The 21247-nt window shown below is 45.2% G+C and overlaps 1 protein-coding gene across 1 annotated transcript in view; it reads left to right on the top strand.

Moving 5' to 3' along the window:
* Positions 1-21247, top strand: part of LOC135375397 (uncharacterized) — a 504420-nt gene that overhangs the window by 418121 nt on the left and 65052 nt on the right. Inside the window, exons 14-15 of the mRNA XM_064608122.1 lie at positions 9663-9867; positions 12632-12779. Of these exons, the coding sequence (XP_064464192.1) occupies positions 9663-9867; positions 12632-12779 (353 nt within the window). The remainder of the gene's footprint in view (positions 1-9662; positions 9868-12631; positions 12780-21247) is intronic.

Below are 21247 nucleotides of genomic sequence, written 5' to 3' on the forward strand. Positions count from 1 at the left end.
GGTACCATCCACATTCAACTGGGACCAGTCCAGATTCAACTGGAACCATTCTGGAACCAGTCCAGATTTTTGCCTGGGTAGGCAACGCGCGACTGCGAGATGTACATTGAACAATGGCGTGCATTTATTACCACTACTTCCCACAAACGACTCGGAGCGTAGGGGAATGAGGTCATTGAGTTGGTTAATCCCCATTTGCGTTCCAGCTGTTGCACGAGAGCGTCGTCGCGCGCGTTTCTACGAGCCGCTTCGTGTGCAGAACGTTTAGAGAGTTTTTCTTCGTAATAGACCTGTCGTTGTTTAGAAACAAATAACGTCAGAAGGCACAACAGCGCCACCAAAGTGTTCGACTGGTGCATGCACCGTCGCTGTCGATTTGCACAACATTTCCCGGCATGCCCTCCCCGGGCGCGCGCTGCTTTCTGGAACTTTTGCGAATGGCCTATTGAGAGTTTTGGCGCCTGAAAACTGACATCATCAAGGTGATCTGGATTTGACCAGTACAACACGAGAAGTCACGCCTTCGAAAAGTGAAAAAGCGTGGACAGAAGTACGAAGTGGATGTTGTATAAACGACGAGACCGCGTTGCAAGGCGAGGCAGTAGTTGGGAAGACTATGGCTCCCTGTTTTAAATACCTGGATCATTAGGTCAATATGCATGGATTAAATTGAATGTGATAGGCACTATTCCTTTCGCTGGTTGTAGGAAAAATGGAAAACACTTCGAAACGACCAACCACCCTTGGTAGCTGGCTTCAAGGCACCATCTATTCCGCAACTTTACATAGCCCACGTAAAGTCGTAAGGTTTTTACTCCTACTTGGCCAATGCCCGAACATTTTATGTCCGGATTACACCTTCACCACGACACCCAACGCGAGACTTAGATTTCCGATCTATTCGGATGATATCCTTTGTTTGTTTGTTTTAATTCCACGTTAGCGCCGGGAAGGAACTGTGGCTATGAGCGACGTAACAACGTGGACAGAAGGAGAGAGGACATCAGGAAGTAGTGGGGGGACACGGTTTTTTTTTTTTAATTTGACATTTTGACATTTACTTATTTTGCCAAAGCAAATGAATATACATAGATGACTATAAACATAGAGGAGCCAGAGGGAGTGCTCCCGGTTAAAGGTTCCTCATCAATAGCAAAATGAAGGTATTATAACAGAGCACAATGATAATGTAATCAGTCATAGGCGCGCGCAAAAAAAAAAGCAAGCGGAAAGGAGATAAATGATGCATAAAAACGAAGATGGTTACAAACGAGATGCATTACGAAATGACACATGCTTCAGTTTATTTCTAAATAGCGGATAAGATCGAATGCAGGCTACGTCGCGTGTTAGTTGTTCCGCTCGCAAACTGCACGGACCAGAAACGAGTGCCTCCCATAGTTTGTATTTGCCGTAGGTAAGGTCAACAGACCACCTGCTTCTGCCCTCGTACGCCGGTTTGAACCAAGGTGAAGAAAATTTATTTTTGTCAAAGTAAGGTTAAGTTGTAATATACGGTAGGTCAAGCTTAGTATACTATAAGATATTATGTCATGAATTGTAGGAATACGAATTTCGTGATATGGGGCATGAACGAGTAACGGTAACCGAAATATGATTCTTATAGCTCGGTTTTGAATTACCTGAAGAGCACGAAGATGAGTTTCGTGAGTTAAACCCCACACAGAAGCATAGTACGTCAGATGGGAGTGTATGAAAGCATAATATAAGTTAAGCAGAATAGACGACGGGAAGTAATGTCGGGTTTTTACGAGTACGCTGATATCGTATGAACTCCTGCGAGTGATATCGTTAATATGGGACGTAAAGCGAAGATGGCTGTCGAATACGACTCCTAAGAATTTAGTTTGTTGCCGAAATTGCAACGGACTTCCCAAGATGGATAAAGATGTGGGCGCATTAACATTACTTTTATGCGAGTGGAAAATCATGCTCAATGTTTTGCTCGCGTTCAAATGTAATCATTAGTACAGGTTGGGACAAAAGTTTACGGAACATGCAAGCGGCGTATTTTTTCCTCGGGACGACACCCTAGCGGCTGTCGGAAGCGGGAGAGCTCACTCGTTCGGAGGGGTGGCTGTAGGCCGCCGTGCTGGAAGCGACGTACTGCGGCAGTTTTGTTATTGAGTGTGTTGGGAAAATTTAGTGCTCTTCATCTGTCTCGCAAGGAAACATGTTGCAGATGCTAGAGAGCTCTCTGCTGTAGATGTGATAAGAAGTATTGATAATCCAGGGTGATTTTCAGTTCACAATTAGCTTTTATTGCAAAATGAAAAGAAAACTGAGTGCACTAAATTTCCGAACAGAAAAAAAAGGAACAGAAGAACGGCAAAGCCAGGGTTACCCAGTTTACAACGGACTAATATTTTGTTACGGCGCCATCTGCCGCAATCACTGCAGCCATCCGTCGTGGCAGAGACTCGTAGAGGCGGTTAATGAGGCCGATATCACTCCGGAGAGCTGTCCATTCCGCTAATACTGTTTCCCGCAGTGTGTCCTTGCTTCTGATGGGTGTGCACTGACTCATCATGCGGTACTTGAGGATGCCACAAATATTTTCTATTATGTTTAAATCCGGGCTTTTCGCAGGCCAGGGGAGCTGCTGGATACACAAGTTCTCCAGGTGGTCCTGGGTTTTCTTGTACATGTGAATAGAGCTGCCGTCGTGCTGATAAAGAAAACAGCCGTTGGGGAACAGTCCGTCAAGCACGTACGGAGGCAGGAAGCTCTCGATGACTTCACTGTAGAACGCAGAGTTGAAGCGCCCATCAAGTCGCACAAGTGGCCCGAGCCCCTGGTAGGACAGGCAGCCCCATGCGGTAACGGTCTGGCGTCCACTGGATAGCACCCGGCACACGTACTGGGGCATGTACCTTTGTGACAAAATAGACAGTGTTACGAAAAGAGGCTAAGTTCTCTATGAGAGTAATGAAAGATTATATACCTGGATTTCAGAGGCCGCCACACGCGTCTTGTTTGTGACCATCGAGTGCTAAACGCCGCTTCGTCACTAAACACGACGTTTCCTCATCCTGCAACGTCCCCGTGCTGGTGTCGAATGGCGAACTGTAATCTAGCTGCTGTGTGATCCGCAGTGAGCAGCGGCTTCTGCACGGCGACGCCACACTCCAGACCCAGAAACTCGAGTCGTCGCTTTACAGTCTTTGCAGACACGCTCAGGCCGAGCTCCCGTTTTATATCCACCGCCGTCGAAAAAGGATGGTGGCTCCTATAATGGTTATGTCATCTTCGGCCGTGGTCGACGATGGCCTACCGCTGCGGGGAGCATCTTCATTTCGATTGTCGTCTCTGTATGCTTGAACCTTGCGGTTGACCGAAGATAAACAGCCGATTCGCTGAGCCATGGTGCGCTGGGACACTCCAGCCTGGGAGAGTCCGATAATCTCCCGCCTCTTTTCGATGCTGATCCTTGTGATACTTTCCCTTTGACTCATTTTAAAATGTGCCTGGGACCGGCTCTGTTTCATCTTTTCAGCTTTTCGCAGGTATCACATGATAATAATTTGAAACTGAGACGCAGCCAAGAATTCCTTGAGGTTACGCCGGTATGTGATAATCAAGGTGCTGTACTACGATGCAGACTAGAGATTACTATTGAAGACAAGATACCTGACCCATTTTAGTTAATAGGCTCTCCCTAAAACCTTCTCATCCTCTATCTTGGAATTTTATAAAAGAACAACGTAATCCAAGTTCGCGGCACTTGTCGCACTAGTGGAGTCCTGACCCATTGAAGAGGCGTTACTATATACGGGGTTGCTTGAGCAACCAGGTATACACTGCCAGGTTATTTACTCTTATAGATAACTTTACCTGTTTTTGTAAGACTGACTATTTTGTCGCAAAGGTTCATGCCCCAGTACGTGTAAGGCGTGCTATCCAGTGTCCAGGCGGCAAACATGGCTCTGTGGGGTTGCCCGAGCTATCAGCGACTCGGACCACTCGTGCGCCCAGATGGGCGGTTCAACTCTGCTCTATCCACAGGTCCAGGGTACCCAAGACTACTTTGCTTCCCTCAGCTCGTCTTGTCTCGAGAAGCCTTAAAATATAACAAAACATCTGGGGTATCCTCAAGTACCGTATGATGAGTCAGCAGAGGCCAATCCGAAGAAAGGACTCAATGTGAGAAATGGTATTAGCCGAATGGTCAGATCTTCAGAGCGATATCAGCCTCATTCATCGCCTATATGAGTCGCTGCCACGACGGATGGCTGATATCATTGCGGTAGAAAGCGCAAAATACTACTCCTTTGGTAAAAGGGTAGCCCTGGCTTTGCCGTTTTCCTTTCACTGTTTTTTTTTTTCTGTTCGGCAAGTGCGCCCGACCTTTTTATCTTATATTGCAATAAAAGCTGATTGTGAACCTGCATTATCTGTTCTCCTTATTATATCTACAACAGAGAGCTCCCTAGCATCTGCAACATGCTTCCTTGCGAGACAGATGAATAGCACTCAATTTTCCCAACACGCTCAATACCAAAACTGCCGCAGTACGTCACTTCCAGCACGGCGGCCTACCGCCACCCCTCCGAACCAGTGAGCTCTCCCGCTTCCGACCACCGCTAGGGTGCCGTCCCGAGGAAAAAATATACTGCTCGCGTGTTTCGTAAACTTTTGTCCCAACCTGTACGGCACCAGTAAACTAGATTATTAATGTCTTCCTCTAATTTCAACGAAAGATTATTAATATCATTGCCAGTTAACAGTATAGTCGTGTCGTCTGCATATAGAAATGCTTCTGAAATTTTGATGTGCTCAGGAAGATCATTTATATAAAGTAAGAGGAGTGGACCTAATATGGACCCCTGTGGCACGCCAATGTTAGACAGTGAAGGTTGAGAGAGAGCTTCCTGGCACCTAACAATATGAGACCGGTCCACGAGATAATATTTGATTACGCTAAGTGCAGGTCCAGTGATCCCATATCTAGCTAGTTTACAAAGAATTTTATGGTTGACACAATCAAAAGCCTCAGAAAAGTCAATGAAAAGAGAAAGAGCTATACCCAACTGATCAATTGACTGGTTGATGCGTTATGTAAATGTTAAAAGAGCTGTTTCTATTGAGTATCCACTGCGAAAGCCGAACTGGTTAGTACATACAACTTTAAATTTGTCTAGGTAGCTCACCAGCCGCTTCTGCAATAATCTTTCAATAACTTTGTCTACTACTGGAAGAATAGAAATCGCACGATAATTGTTGACAACCAGAGGATCGCCCTTTTTATATACTGCCACAATGATCGCGCGTTTCAGCGACTCAGGAAATTCCCCTTGGTTAAATGAGAGATTTACAATGTGGGATAACACAGGTGATACGACAGCCTTAACAAGTTTTAATTTCGATACGGCTTTGTTATCATTCCCTGGTGATGTATTACCCAGCGATGATATGACCTCATCCACTTCACTTGGCGTTGTCGGTCTAAGAAAAAAAGACTGCGGAAGACGACATGACATTGGAGCAAATGGTATGTCGTCTGTATCATGGTTAAGGCATGTACCAAAAAAGTCGTTGAAAGCAGCAGAAATATCATATGGACATTGGAGTGTGGTATTAATATACATCACTTTGTCTATACGTGTATTGCTGGCGTTCCCGTTAAGAAATTTATTTACCACCTTCTATTTATCTATAACGGATGAGCATGACGCGATTTGGGCATGGTAATGACGTGCTAATATAATATAATAATAATATGTAATAATATAATAAATAATATAATATAATAATGGTAATATAATAATAACGTGTGGTAGTTATCTTTGCGTGATTCAATACCCGCGACAGATAACATGAGAAGAAGGCAACATTTTCCTTGAGCTTGAGGAAGGACGAGGATGAACAGCAACAAAACAGGACGGGGCTCAGAGCAGCAATAACAATGGGACCAGCAAATGCAAAGTGATAAGGTTATTACGAAAACACAATTTTCGCCAATCCACGATTAACGTTATCTCTGGTACTAAGTTGGATACGTTCTCGGTCAAGTTCTTAGTGAAGGGTCATAAACCTTCTCATCCGTTGAGAGTTGTGGTTAATGAAAATAGCTCTTGGCAAAAAGTGGTTTCTTCGTATATCCAAAACTCTCTGAAATGCATTTTTCTTCCTGATTCACTCTCTATAAGAAATTCTTATGCTTTTCTTCAGGAACTTTCTGAGTTTCATGGAGCAAAGTTGTCACTTATGTCCTTAGACATAAAGGATTTATATTTTTCTTTGTACAGTGCCATTCTTTTATCCCGGCTAAAATCGGTGGTGGAACACAACGTCATAGCCTTTCAAACAAATGCTGGAATTCCTATTTCTTCCTTCCTGGAGTTGGTTTCCTTGTACCTGTCTTCCACGGTTGTTTGCTTTAATGGAACCAACTTCATCCAGTCTAAGGGTGTGTGTATTGGATCGTCTATCGCACCAAAACTGAGTGAAATTTATCTCACTGCTTTAGATACCTGTTTATCTTCTTGGGCCGCCCTTCAACCGCAACCCTCCCTAGTAAGGCATTATATTGATGATATTATTATTTTAGCTGCTGACCCAACGTCCTTTGATACCCTTCTTCCTCTACTACAAAAAGACTGCTCGGAGTTAACCTTCATTATCGAGACGCCGACTAATGGGTCCTTGCGGTTTTTAGGCGTTACCATTAGTTCTTCCGGTGGTTTACGTTGGCAATATCGGAGGCTGGATCCTAAATCTGTTTTGTCGGCTGGCAATTGCCATGCAAAGGATGTAAAGAATGCTGTTGTTAAGTCCCTCATCCCGGTAGCCATCCGGAAGTCATATCACCATACGGTCGCTGAGTCTTTAGGAAAGCAACTTCAAAGATTAGTTTCCGCACCTTTCTTAAGCTTAAGCACCTTTTTTCCTTACTTGTGCCTCAGCCATCTACTCCTCCTGCAACCATGGTGCGGAATAAGGTAGTTGTACTCTCATTTATCCACAACATTTCCCATGCACTACAGGGGGTGGCCGCGTCACCTCCACTGCCAAGAATAAGCTCTCCTCTCTCACCACCTTCCTTCGTCCGGGTCAACGTGGCATTTGCAGCACTCGACATACTCAGCCTTTTGTCCCTTGTAGCATTCCTTTCAGTTGCGGTGTCTTTTATTTGGGGCAAACGAAGAGAAAAACAACTTTATGTTCGGCTTTTGGAGAGTGGGGAGTTTCATCGCAACAGGCGATACTCTACCGCATTGCTTGGTGGAATGGGGGGAATAAAATAACGAGCCCCTTTACAATAACGATCGAAGTCCGATGGTGTCCAGAAATGTCAGAAGAGCTTTGAGCGCAGAGCGTTGCTGGGCTGGATTGGGCCAGGGACCAAGCAATTTCGGTAGGGAGAAAGGGCGAGAGTCCAGCTGACGAAGAGACTCGGAGAGTGTGGTTCGGGAAGGTTCGTAGTGAGGGCAATGAAGAAGAATGTGCTCCAGATCCTCAAGAGCACCACAGTGGCAGCAGGTGGGAGAATCAATTTGTCTCAAGCGGTAACGCCACTGAGCTGTAAAGGCCACATCGAGGCGCATGCGGTGGATTAATGCAGCCTCCTGACGAGATGTGTTTCGTGGCATGCGGAAAGCGAGCGTGGGATCAACTCTGTTCAACGTAGAGGGGGGAAGAATGTCGGTTGTCCGTTGGCGGGAAGCCAGGGGTGTCACTAGACGTCGCAGAATTGAACGGCGGTCTCCTCTGAGCAGAACAATACGGGTCAGGTTCCGAGACGAGAGTGCTGCAAACGAAGAGATGCATTAATGAACGCCTCAAAGAGCATGTTTCAAATGTTAAAAAGAGCGGTTTTTCCTCGTTAATTGTTAAGCATGTCTCATCCTGTGACGGTTGCGTGGCTTCATGCTCCCAACAACAATTGTACATGTTATCACAGATGAGGCTTCTCGTCTCGTTTTGGAAGCTTCTACTATCGCCCACACTTCCCGTTGTATTAGTCAGCCTTCAGTGATTTTGGCCCCTTCGCTTTGTGACCTACTTCTTCTCGCCTAGCAATAAAAATTGTTATTGCTGGTCTGGGCCTCGTCCTGTCTTGTTGCCTCGTCCTTCCTCAAGCTCAAGGAAAATGTTACCTTCTACATCTGCACACCAGCTCGCTTGCCTCCTTCTGTGATGTTCAAGATAACGTGAATATAGTGCGTACTTAGATCTCAGCGCTGGATTAAAGGCTGCTTTTTAACATTTTTCCGAGATTATGTTTCTTTTTTATGCATTTGAAAATACTGTGTGTGATCCAAGGGGACACCGGGCTGGCATATTTGTTTCAGGACACACATACCACAGTATTTGCTATAATAGCCGTAGTAATACAATGGGAAAATTGTTCGTAAGCAATATTAATGCTTGAAGACCTGAGAATAGAAGCCCAGTTGACACTTTCAACACATTTAACAAAGTTATCAGCATTGAAACGAATGGTTTTAGTATGTCTAACGTTCGTCTGATGTTGGAGCATCAATACAGCGGCTACAGGGTAATGATCCGAAATGTCCACTTCAAAAACATCAGCGTGGGACAACTCGCAGTTACTTAGCCATGTATGATCGAGCAAAGTCGAAGAAGTGGAAGTTACTCTTGTAGGTGATTTAATAGGACAGTCATAACCAAAAATACTAAGACAAGTCATAAATGAGAGGCAAACAGGATTTTGTTCATCGAGAATATTAATGTTAAAGTCTCCTACAAGCAGTATAGATTTATTTTCGCGAGATAGGAAATCTAATGATTGTGCTAGAGCAGATATAAATTCGTAAAAAGACCCAGAAGGAGGGCGGTAAATGACACCGATAACAATGTTTTTAAGTGCACTTGAGAAAGAACATTTGTCTATCTCTACCCACAAACTTTCGCAAGTGGGATTGTTCAAGACTGCATCATTGCGAACAGTGTGATTTAAAAAGGGGGATATAAACAAACCGACACCACCACCGATATTGTCATTTTTCCCACGGTTTGTAATGCACGACAAGACGAAGTGACGTTATGGCGCTTATGTTGCAAAACACAGCAATGGCGTTTATCGCATATTTCGCTACATTAATCTGGGAAATGTCGCTCTATTAGTTGCGTTGTTTTTCTTCCCACATAACTTCCGTGTTCTGCTTTGGAGAACAGTGATAGCTGTACATGTTTCATGGGCGCATTGGAAGCTATCCGTTATTGGTTTTAGACCCACACTGTTCACGTAAAATCGGGGCGAAAATAGTACACGGTCCCCTAGATGTACTGAAAAAGCGAGTGGAGCCGTTTCTTGCGAATATAGTTTGCGGTGCCCGTCGCACTGCCAGTTTAAGCAAGTGACAACCTAACCTGTGCGCTGTGTACTTGTGGTCAGGCTTTCCATGATAGTCAAAGTGTGTTCATAACGCCGAGATGCAGCTAAAAATGTGACCAACGCGCCAACTGCCGCGTCTTCCATCAGTTTGTTCAGTTAATATCGTTACTCGCGGCCATGCTGTTCCCTCCTTCTCCTTCCTCCCCATCCTTATTATCAGTCAGAATATATCATCAATCATTCTGGTTGCACTGCACTGTGCGGGCGAGGAGTGAACATTTCAGATCTGGTTTTCGAATCCTGACGAGCGAATGTTAATTTGTGTTATGCTCTTTTTCAGCTCCCAAGCATGATTTCATCATGTGCAGCGTCTTGACTGATTTAAAAGACTGGATACCAGCCCAGTGTGACATTCTGTTCGTCGTTGTACGAGCTACAACAACCGGAATCACGTATGCTGGTGGAAGAGCGAAGGGATTCAACAAATTGATAAGAAGTTTGAGGGCGTCGAACCGTACGCAATTGGGAATGGACTTTTCGTTTTCGTGAGTTTAACTATTTGCTGCGTCCTGCAGTTTCATGTCGTATCCCTGCAAGGCCAGACTGTCGGAGCAAGTGACCCAGGGGTCCGTCGCAAAGCGGCAGACCACTGAGCAGGCAGCACCGGAACGTGCATCGTTTCACGATGGGAAGTAATGGGCCATTTCCATGTCCCCGTGGGTGTATCCCGTTTGAAACCATTAAAAATAATCTTTCAAAAATAAACGCGTAAGTACCCACTGTTAAAAATATATCTCCCAGAATATACGCTTAAAAATAAACGCACAAAAATAATCGCAGACATATCCCCGTTTAAATATAAACGCTAAAGAATCCACGGTTAAGAATATATCGTTAAAAATAAATCGTTTCAGAATCCCCCCAAATCCAGAGTCATGTGGTATAGCCCAAATTAAGGTGAACTGCAAGCAAGGGGCTTAACCTAACCTCACAGGACCAAACTAGCCTAAACTATCCCAAACTAACCGAAACCAAACTAAACTAACCTAACATAACATTATATAACCCGGCGTAAATTGCAATCAGTTCGCCTCCGTGCTAGATGGTGAGGGGATTTTGAAACAGTTTATTTTTAATGGTGGATTATTAAACGGTGATCTCTAAGCGGGGATAGTAAGCGGTTTATTTTAAGATATATATTTTTAACCGTGTATTTTTTAAGCGGATTATTCTTGAATGTTTTATTCTTATACGTTTATTCTTAATGGTGGATTTCGGGGACCCCCCGTCCCCGTCGTCCCTAGCGGTGGAATGTCGACCGTCGCGAGAACCGCGAGCCAGAAAGAGTGAAAGCGCATTATGGTATTATGAGCGCAGTGGGGAACGTGCACGTAACCTTGAATCAGATTAGTTCATGCCATGTAACGCGGCCGCCTGCAAGCAGCCGCGCACGCGAATATGCACACCCGGAAAATGTCTACTGTTCTGAGGCTGGAATATACGCTCCGCAAGTACGTTTCTGCGCAGCAGAAGAGGGCGAGGGTGTAAAATGACGTGCGCGGCGGCGTGCCGCGCTCCCATTCGCCAAGGCCCCTGTCGCCTCCACGTGCGAACCAGAGAAAGGTAAACATCAGGGAACCCGCCATACGTTTTGTGTGTTTTCCGCTTTGCTAAGTGATACGGTGTTAAACACCTGCTGCATTTATGACTGTACTTCGTCGCATTTGGATGTAGTGTCACTTATTTATTTCCAAAGCGCACACGGATTCGCTGACGGTGGGAGAACGCGATTAACGGTTGCTGCTGCTGTCGGGTTCAAACGACATTCTACGACCGGGGGAGTGTTTGTGTGCGTGTGTGTTGTGCAGTGATTTAAGTTGACTACAGAAAGTGTTCAAACACGGCGCACTCCCAATGCTCTGCTTTCGTGACAGTGACGAAGAGCGCCGCGGCAGGTCACAGTTTAATGTGCTGTTTTTAGTGGTCTCATAGTAGTTCTACCGTCTAATAACAGTGGAACGAACCAGGAACGAGCATGATCATTGTCTGTTCGGGTGCAACTGCACCAGGTTCCAGTTGCTTCACAGTGGAAGACGGAAGTTCGTACGCGTGCTGAGGCACGGTTGTCGTCGTCCTGTCGTTCACGGTAGTTTAGACCATTGCAGCTGCCATGTGACTGAATTTTCCATGTCTACGAGGACACTCGCTGTTCCCCTAGACAGCTGTCAACTCCGTGAGACCGTAATTTGAACAAAATGGGGAAAATGTTTGCAGGGTGCTCGCACGAGCGAACTTAAGCGAGAGCCGAATAGTTGAAACTTCAGCAAATATATTGCGTTAACCTTTCGTTTGTCTTTCGTCGGTAAACCAAGATCATTCCCAACGAAAAGTGGGACATCTAATACAGAAACCAGAGCTGTTTTGGCCCTCCCAGGGGCACTCCGTGCATCGAATGTGCCTTTGTTTACCTTCTTGAAGCGCGCACATGGTTCCTTCGGCCAATCGGGAGCGTCCTAGAAACGTCACAGTGACGTTATGCGCACTAAACTCGCGGGCTTGCGGAGCGTATACAAAGGGTCAAGAACAGCACAGTCACTGATCCTGATCTGTCTGCGTTAGCCTTAGCCAAGAAATGCTTCTTTCATAAAGCACACCGAAAAGCGTAGGGCACATATACGTAGTAAATGCTACTTCATTCAGGCAAATCCGAGATATACCCACATAGGTACCTCCCTTATCGGGAGGAGAACAGAACATGACATCTGCGTCCTATCCCGAATGCTACATACATTTCTTTCTCTCAGAAAAGTCTACAACTAGTGACTGGAAAAACTCAGGCAAAGTTTTTGAATAATTAAAGCTCGAACAAAAATTACAGTGACAACCAATGCCCATGTAGAATGCCTAATCGAAAATGCTTTTAGCAATGTAGAAAATTCAGTAAACCATCGAGGCATTGCTAAGAGTACGCCATCAGGACACCGTCCTCATCATTAGCATCACAATTAACAGCAAGGAGGTCTATATAACACAGTACAAAAAAAGTTGGCCAGGCTTCCCTTGTGCAGCAGAGCTAGTGGGCAAGCGCACGGGGTCCTGTGTCTTTGCAGCATTCTTTCCATGGTTCCCTGCCGAGAGAGTGGACGAATGTCGCCCGCTGCTCTGTGGGTCGTCAAAATTGTAACTGCACCCATATTAAGGGAGTATCACCCCTGTTGCGGAAGCCTGGAATAAATGGATCTTAGGCATGACCAAACAAGCCCAGATGGGGACATCAGCTTTCGTGTAACAGCTGCGACGTTCTTGCAGACGTATTACTCAATCATCAACAAACCTGGCCAAGCAAAATGCGATGGATGCAATGTATAAGGTTGGGGCGACATTAAGTGGTGTCTTGGCGGCGGAGATTGACGCTGACTGGAGCAGTACAGATCGTGCGATCGTGAACGTTCTCAAGGTGAGTCTCGGTGTAACCCACCTTTGCCACACCTGTTTTCGTGGAATCTCACTAGCTAAATACGTTCCGAAGCCCCACCAATGTAGGAGATGGTGTCCACGGCTCGTCTGTATACTTTTCTTAATTACGTTGCCATGTTAGAAGCCATAACGAGAGGACAGAGTTAGCAACCAAATAATAATGGTACCGTGATGTTACACGTAATGTTTGTCTGCGCAGTGTTAGCAACCACGTGGTGATATAGATCCGTAACCGAGACCCGAGACTGGGAGACAAAAAGCGACAACCAAGACAACGTCTCAATTGAGACCTTATCGGTGTTGTCGCTTTTCTCTTTGTTTTTGTCTTCCAGTTTCGGCTCTTTGAGGTATGGACGTTAGAAGCGTTTGCAGAGCCACAACTGTTACCACGACGGCGACGTGAAAACAGTCTCGTTTTTGAGAGCAGTTGTTCTGAGGCCGAAACACAAGCTGAAGTGCCAACTGTTCACGTTCTACACCACCGCATGGAAACATGCGCTGCATGCGTGGCGCGGTTCTGTCTGGTGCTGACACCCGCATAGGTCGCGGGTGAGAGACAGGAGATGAAAAATGAACAGACGGAACCGGAACGTGCCGTCAAGAGCATAAAACTAGTTCATCATTAATTAACTAGATCGCGCGAATGTCGAATTTTTCAAGCCGAAAGACGAACGACAATGTAACAAGGACCGGGCAGGTTGATACATACTGCTGACAGTTGCGACGCAATACACAAAAGACGAGACAGACGGTGCGACATCGTCTGTCTCGTCTTTTGTGTATTGCGTCGCAACTGTCAGCAGTACGAACGACAATCATTGGAATATGTACCTGGAAATATATTTTTGCTTATGACAATCCATTGTTAGTGCCCTAAGTAATCTGTAGCATGTAATTGAATGGCCTGAGGATGTTTCCTGTTCTAAACTGTCTCCTAGTTTTGAACTCGAATGCCATTATGAATATCCGTGTCGATGAATGCCGGTCTGTGAGAAAGCAGGGTAGCGGTTTGATGTTTCTATGTGACTAATCTGTTGTCATAGGGTTCCGTATTTTCGGTGTTTATTTTTTTGGTATAATAGGAAGATATTATCGACTTTACTATGGTCCGAGGATTCTGAGTTTTTAGTCTCTATTTACGTATGCCTTCAAATATCTCCTGGCGATGTGAACACTTTGGAATCCTGGTATTCCTGTACATAATCGTTAGGCAGCTTTCGCTTGCGTCCTCTCATGCTGCAAGTGATACAACATCAAGCTGCCCCTTCAGCGAGACAATTGGTACGTAAACTGTGTTTCCTTGTCTACTTTTAGTGAAACCGTGATTTACAGAAAAAAAACCCTGGGCCCTGGGTCATTTCCGAGTAGACCTCGGAAATGACCCAAAATGTTCTCATGTCGAATAGGTTCACTAAATAAAGTAGCCTATCTAGTGAATCAATGTTGAATTACCTCAAGGCAAGGATGGGTTCTTCGCGGGTTGCTTCGGGATTGCAAAGACAGCTGCGCGGTGGATTTGGTTTAACAGAGCCACCCTTCTTTGCCGCACTGGGGCATGGTAATATTCGCGATACCATGGAAACAACTGAAGTAGTCACCAAGTCATGGTCCTCTTCCTCAGTTCTCAATTACTCGAGCCCACAAAAGCAATGATAAATCAAGAGACAGACAAAAACATCAGACATCAGATCAATTCCATATTCAAATTTTACCGGCGTACGTTTTCCGATGTTTGCGGAGAAATCTGAGAACCAGGGACCATACGTATAATCTAATGACAGAAGGTATAGGTATACGAGCTCAGCTGCTCGTCGGCTTAAGCGGTTCGTCGTTCAGAACGAATATTCGCGTCGCCCCTAGCCTAGCGGTGCTCGCCTAGTAATCATGTGTGGCAAAGTAGCACGGCTGAAGGGGTAGGAAAGGGTGTAAGCACATGTGAGTCATTACGAATACAAAGTGTCGTCAAGTCTCTGCCTCAAACATGCACGTAATCTTAAAGGCGATGATTCCTCCCCCCCCCCCCCCCCCCAATCTAGCATGGTGGCCTTCAACAGGTGGTTGCAGGTGGTTGTTCACTGAACTCTTGCTTAGGAAGTAGCGAAAACATAAGCGTGCTAACTGCAGCCTTGAAAAAAAAAGGCTGTTTCGCTGTTTGCGCATCCCTAGATCACCACTCTTCACCAGTCACGTAGAACATAATAGTGAACTTGCATAATTTTAATGGTACTCGCTAAGTACGCTAATTTCACGACACGTCGTTCCTAACTGAAGAAAAAAAAAAAGAAGAAACACTAATTTTCGTGCGCACAGGAAGTTTGAATGGTGAAGACACCGGTGTCACCTCTCGTTGTGGTTAAGGTTCGTTACGCAACGGAGACGACCGATAATTGAAAGTCAAAAGAACAACATACCTTTGAAAGAACTGATGTTCTGAGGCTGGAACAACATAGAAGGGACAAATACAGCTTTATCTACCTCCTGTTCAGTCCAGAAGAGCCACACATCCTCAACACAACCACCACCACCACAAAAAAAAAAAAAAAAGTCTCACCACAAAGTCATTTCCTTCCTCGTTTCATCTTCCTCGTACTCCAATCTTTCATTTCCAACAAATTCTCTCTCCCCATAATGGCGGAGTCATCCCCAAGAGAAACAGCAACTGGATAGGTCCCGTTAGGGTAACACCGCGTGGCAGTCTGAGCGTGCATAGCTTCCTGTAGCAAGACCTTCTTCAATTGCATTTGGCTTGCCTTTTCTGTCCGACTGCATTTTGAGTTCGGCCAAATATTCTTTGGACCACCTTCTCCAGAAGATGGCTATAATTATTTGCCTATCAATCCAACACTTGCGTAGATGGGCATGAGAAATATTTTGTGTTTATCTCTCAGTCAACTTCGGCAGATGCGTATACGAAGAGGGGAGTCAAGTCCTGTAGATCACATAAACAAAATACAGAAGCCGACACTGAAGATTTTTGTTTAAGTTTAATTTGTACAAGCTTTCGCGTGGAGGTCCACGCTTCCTCAGGTACGTACCTGAGGAAGCGTGGACCTCCACGCGAAAGCTTGTACAAATTAAACTTAAACAAAAATCTTCAGTGTCGGCTTCTGTATTTTGTTCAACTTCGGCAGTAAAGCCATTATTCTGCTTCTTAAAAAATGTCCAGGGCAATGTGGTTCCGGTCTCTGTGGTCCTTCGTGAAGGTGCGTTAGAGGCCTCGAGTTGTTAATAACTGCCTCTATCTCACACAGGTATGTTGCGAGTTCTTCCCCTGGTAAGCAATTGGATCCCAGTGATTTCTTTAGTGTCATCTTAGTGGATCGCATATTCGTAGAAGCCACCACACCAGGGTGCTCTTTCCACCATGAATTTCCACTGGATCATTCGGTTGGCAATGTAATCCTGTACTGCAGAATTACAAATAATCTCCCACAGAAGTCCGAGGTTTTTGTTGGCTCTCTTGAAAGATAGCGTATTGTCGCTGTAGGCAATTCCTGGTACACCGCGCCCTGACACAAATCTTCTGAAGGCCAACAAAAACTCGTCTGTGAACATAACGTTCACCAACTCGAGGTGGATTGCTCAAGTTACTCCGCAGGTAAACAGAGCAATATGAGACTTACAGAGTGCGTTTGCCTTTCACGAGTAGTGGTCCTCAAAAGTCCAATCCTGTAACCTCAAAAGGCATGGCCGCGTAATTCTGTCCTTTGGCAGGTGAGGTAGAGGTTCTTCCGCTGGACGAGCATTAAAGCGCTGGCATGTGATGCAGTGTTTGATTGCTTTGTTTATCAACTGTGGTGCACCAACTACCCAATATCTGTCTCTCAGCTGAATTAATGTATTTCTCCCACCCCTGTTCAGCACTTGCCGATGACATCACCACACCAACGACTTCGAGAGATTATGACTGTTCGGGAGCACAATAGGGTGCTGTTTTATCGAACGGTTTTCCGAGCAGCTGCAGTCGTCCGGGGATCCTTAAAATACCATCAGAGTCCATGAATAACGACAGAGTTCGCAGCGGGGAGTTCGTTGGCAGTTTCCTCCCTGCGTTTACGCACTTGATCTTGGTTGAGAAGGGTTCTTCTTGGACATAATTACCCCTCAATACTTCTCAGCTTCTTCGACCTCTTCAGCAGCAAGTGGGCCAGACGCTTGATTGTTCCGTCGAAGATTACTCACGTAATCCTGCTCCCAGCAGTCTAAATCTGCTGCTGTATGCTTCCATGCCTCACTCGGTGTCTCCGTCGTTATTGTTTGAAGGACGTCGACACTCTTCCTCACATCACATTCCTCAATCTGTGGGTCTTCGACCATCTTGTGGGGCCAGTTGTCTGGAGGCTTACGCAGCCATTCTGGTCCAGTCCACCAAAGGGAGCCAGAAACCAGTCGGGCGGCTGTAATCCCTTTGGTCAGTAACACTCCTAGGTTCCCTCTCCCTGGACAGTGACGCCAACGAGATCGATTGTATGTCTCTGAACTTCAAACACCCGATTCTTCACAAACGCTTTCCATCTGTTGACTTCACCTTTAGTTCAATGTATGGCGATAGTAGAGCCGGACCAAAAGTGTACCTCTTCAAAGGTAATCCTTAGATGTCTCCATAAATATGGATACAACCTAGATGACAAAAGACATGCCACCAGCTCCAATCTAGCCAGCGTCAACGACTTCAGCGGAGCAATCCTGGATTTGCTAATGGGAATAGTTGATGCTGTGCTTTCTCGTGCATTCTGTGCTTGCATCCGCAAGAACATGTGGTACTTAGACGTATGGCGGGTGTTGTACACCTTCGCAGATGTAGCGAAGTACCTTTATTTCTCGTAACTCTCCGATTTCTAAGCACCAGTTTTTCCAAACACAATGATCCTGAGGCGTGTGACTATGCGTCAAACACCACTCCAAGTTTTGTTGTGCTGCTTGATTCTCGCACTACTGCTTGATGGGGCATATGGTATGCGAAATTTGTCGTGTCAGCCTTCCCGTCCACTATGTCGGCTATGCCGTTGACGAAGCACTGTAGGATGATCATATCATATGCTTCAAGCCAACGTGGTACTTTCAGTAGCTTTCTCGTCAGGTGGTGGATCACTTCGTTGGTCACGCCTTTATTGTTTGCGATGTTGACGTGTGATTTCCACGGTACGGCTACTTTGTACCACCCATCGCTGTGTTTTACACTCTGCTCGAGAATTCTACTACAGCACCACCTTCAGTGAGATCAGTCTTTCTGTCATCACTTACCCCTACAGATTCCAGCGTCCAGGACTTTGTCACTAGGTCGGAAGTGCTCGGACCGTGGACTTTAAGGCAATAGCTTAAGAACACTCTTCATTGTGCTCAGATCCTTGAATTGGACCCTGTACAGCTATCAAATCATCGTTTCAATGGCTCGTAGCTTTCCTTCAAATTTTCTCGACCAAGTCGTTCTCGCGGTGCAATAGTGTTCGCATCCAATCAGAAAACCGACGCTGACTGGACCTCCGTCACCCGATAAGTCCCCCACCTTGCAACCGAGTTGCAACAACCTTTCACCCACCACACTTGGAGTTACCTGGTAACAAATCGCCTGCATCTCAAGGGCTTAAATTTTTAGCAACTTGCCGTCGTCTCCAGTCGGACGATTACCCGCACTAAATTTGTCTGCGCTTGATGTCCGCCAAAAGCTCCAGAAAGTCAGTTGTTCTTTTCCAACTACCTTGCACCCCAGTCTCCTTGAAAGACCAGTGCAGACGAAGGATCGCTGGCTTCCACTGTCAAGAAGCACTCTCGTTTCTCCACGGTGAGCTTCTCCGTCACACCACACCATGACCGTGGGAAGTAACACCGCAGGCTTCTCGCAAATGTCACTACATTCCAAGTTTACCAGAGCGCTGGTGGTTGTCTCATTTGAATTTCAGTTGACCCTATGAAAGCCGAGATCGCACATGACGTATTGTATGTCGACCTCCGCATTTCCTGCATCTTGCCGTAACAGGCCTTTGTTTGGTAATTTGGTCGGAAACACCTCTCGCTGAGCACACCAGGTTTTTCCTGGCTTGTAGTGGCATATCTGTGTCACATTCGATTGTAGCGTGGCTTCTGCTTTTGCAGAAAAAGTAGTATACTTTCGTAGTCTGCTGAAGAACTGTGGCGGACGACGGTAAATTTCTAGAACTCCGGTGCTTGACCTCGTCCTTTGGTATGTTATGTCCATCTCATGTTGCCGACTTCCCATTCGAACAATCCATGACTTCCAAGTTCTCGCGGCTATGGACTTCCCAACATCTAAAGTCGAGCAACCTCAACCCCATGTAGCCAAAGGTGGGATAATAAATGTCTAATCGACGTCTAAATTTGGACGACTGGCAGGTCTAGCAGATGTCTCTCAATAACCTTAATGTCTACACTCTCGGAAACAACATCGGATATTAAGGGCAAAAAAAACGGTGCGGTTTTTTACTCTTATCCTCTACGCTGGCGCTATACGGATAGACACCGTGGCGGATATTAAAGAGGGGGGGGGGGAATCTAACCTTTTTTTACTCTTCTCTTAAGGGTCAGTAGTTGACTGTTATTTCACCCATCGTAAACTTATCCTGATACTAACGCATATTTATCCCCATATGTCGCGTAGTAAGAGCAAAAACGTAGATTAAAATGTAGCAAGAGTAAAATGTAGTAAGAGTAAAATTGAAGGTTCTTCTGAGTGTCAAACAACAACAACAGCTTTATTTTTGGCTTTGGAGACCTAAGTGTCTGAGTGTGAGAACGGCTTCTCGATTATCGAATTACGCGTCTTTTGGATAATCAACTGTCTCAAACGCTGACATGGCACAAAACGGTTCCCCGTTTTGCTCACCAAAACAATTCGAATTTATTGGAGCAAAGGGCTCACAATAATATGTATATGTGGTTATATACCTCTGGCCTGAAAATCATGAGTCGGCCTCGGTGGCTCAGTCGGTAGCGTGCTCGCCTTCTGATCCCGAGATTGCGGGTTCGAACCAGGCCGAGGACGCCAGCAACTTGGTGGCAGGGTACAAGTTGCTTAGACACGCCATCATCCGCGAGGGACGTTAAATACTGGGTGCCGTGTGATGAGCTTTCACGCACGTTAAAGAACCCTCAGGTGGGCAAAAGCAAACCACAGACCGACCGCTGTGCCGTCGCTCATGATCTCAGTTGTCTCGCGACGTAAACCCCCAAATATTATTATTAATATTATGAAAATCATGAGGCATAAGGCGCATGCGACATGAATGAAAAAGAAAACACTTCTCTTCTACAGCAGACTAGCCATAAGTCAACAAACTGCAATAACTCGAACACTAACGAATAACATGAAATGATATTTTCGCGGCCCTTAGAAAACTTCACCCAAAATGAAAAATAAATTATTTATGGTAGAGTAGCTATGGGCAAATCATAATTTAATTAACTTGCAAGTATAGCATAGGAACAATTAATGAGCATTGTATCACATGATAAGGCGTCGAGGTACACACAATACGAGACACACACGCAAAAAGTCTGTAGCAGACTGGCTATAAGATAATTAACAAGAGCTGAAGTACAGTTCAGTGAATTTAAACGCGTCATTTACTGGGCAGCGTATCTCAGCAAGGTATCACAGGATAATGACTTAAGGGACACAAAGCCTCACACGGTCTAAAAGAAACTGCTTGCATATGTGAGCAGCAATACAAGCAAAGCAATTGTATTAACATCAGCTATATTAACGTTTATGCAGTATTGTGTCGCTATATGAACCGAAAAACTTTTTCATTGAAGGGGAATTGCATGGCGCTTACATATATGCTGTCACAACACTAGCTACATCATTTGTGGGCGACACCTGGGCATTTTCTCTTATCCTTAACAAAGGTAGTAGTCCCAACTGAAGCAGTAAAATATATGGCACATTATATATGGAACATTAGCAACTTGTTTTGAAAAAGCGCCTTTTGACAGTGGCTGCAGAGTCAACCAATCATTGCACTTTGCAACCTCAATCAAAACAGGCTAAGAGACCAATCATGACACAGCTGCCTTTAGACAATTAGTTTTCTTTTTTCGAAGAGGGTATCAAGTATAAATATGTAATAAATATGAACTGCGCTTGAACTCTAATGTATGTTATCAGTTGATGTTGTGAAGAAATCCGAATGAGCAAAAAGAAAGCAAAATATATCCACAAGCCCTTTTGCTGTCGTATGTTCCCCTCATTAGACAAAAAAAGAAAAAGAAAAACGAAACACTGACAGTGGCATTTGTGAGCATTATTTCACAGCAGAAGCTACCAGCTATGTTTCTGCCGTAGGTTAAAAAAACGATAAAATCCGGGCTGTCTGGTGGTACATTCTAAGAGCGATAAAACCCCAGTGTAGGGGACATGGACAGCCACAACACAGACGAAGCACTGACTGAAAAAACACTTTTAATGACAGAGACACCGCTTAAGTACAC

The sequence above is a fragment of the Ornithodoros turicata genome, chromosome 1 (genome assembly GCF_037126465.1).
Source record: "Ornithodoros turicata isolate Travis chromosome 1, ASM3712646v1, whole genome shotgun sequence".
In the NCBI taxonomy this organism is placed as follows: domain Eukaryota; kingdom Metazoa; phylum Arthropoda; class Arachnida; order Ixodida; family Argasidae; genus Ornithodoros; species Ornithodoros turicata.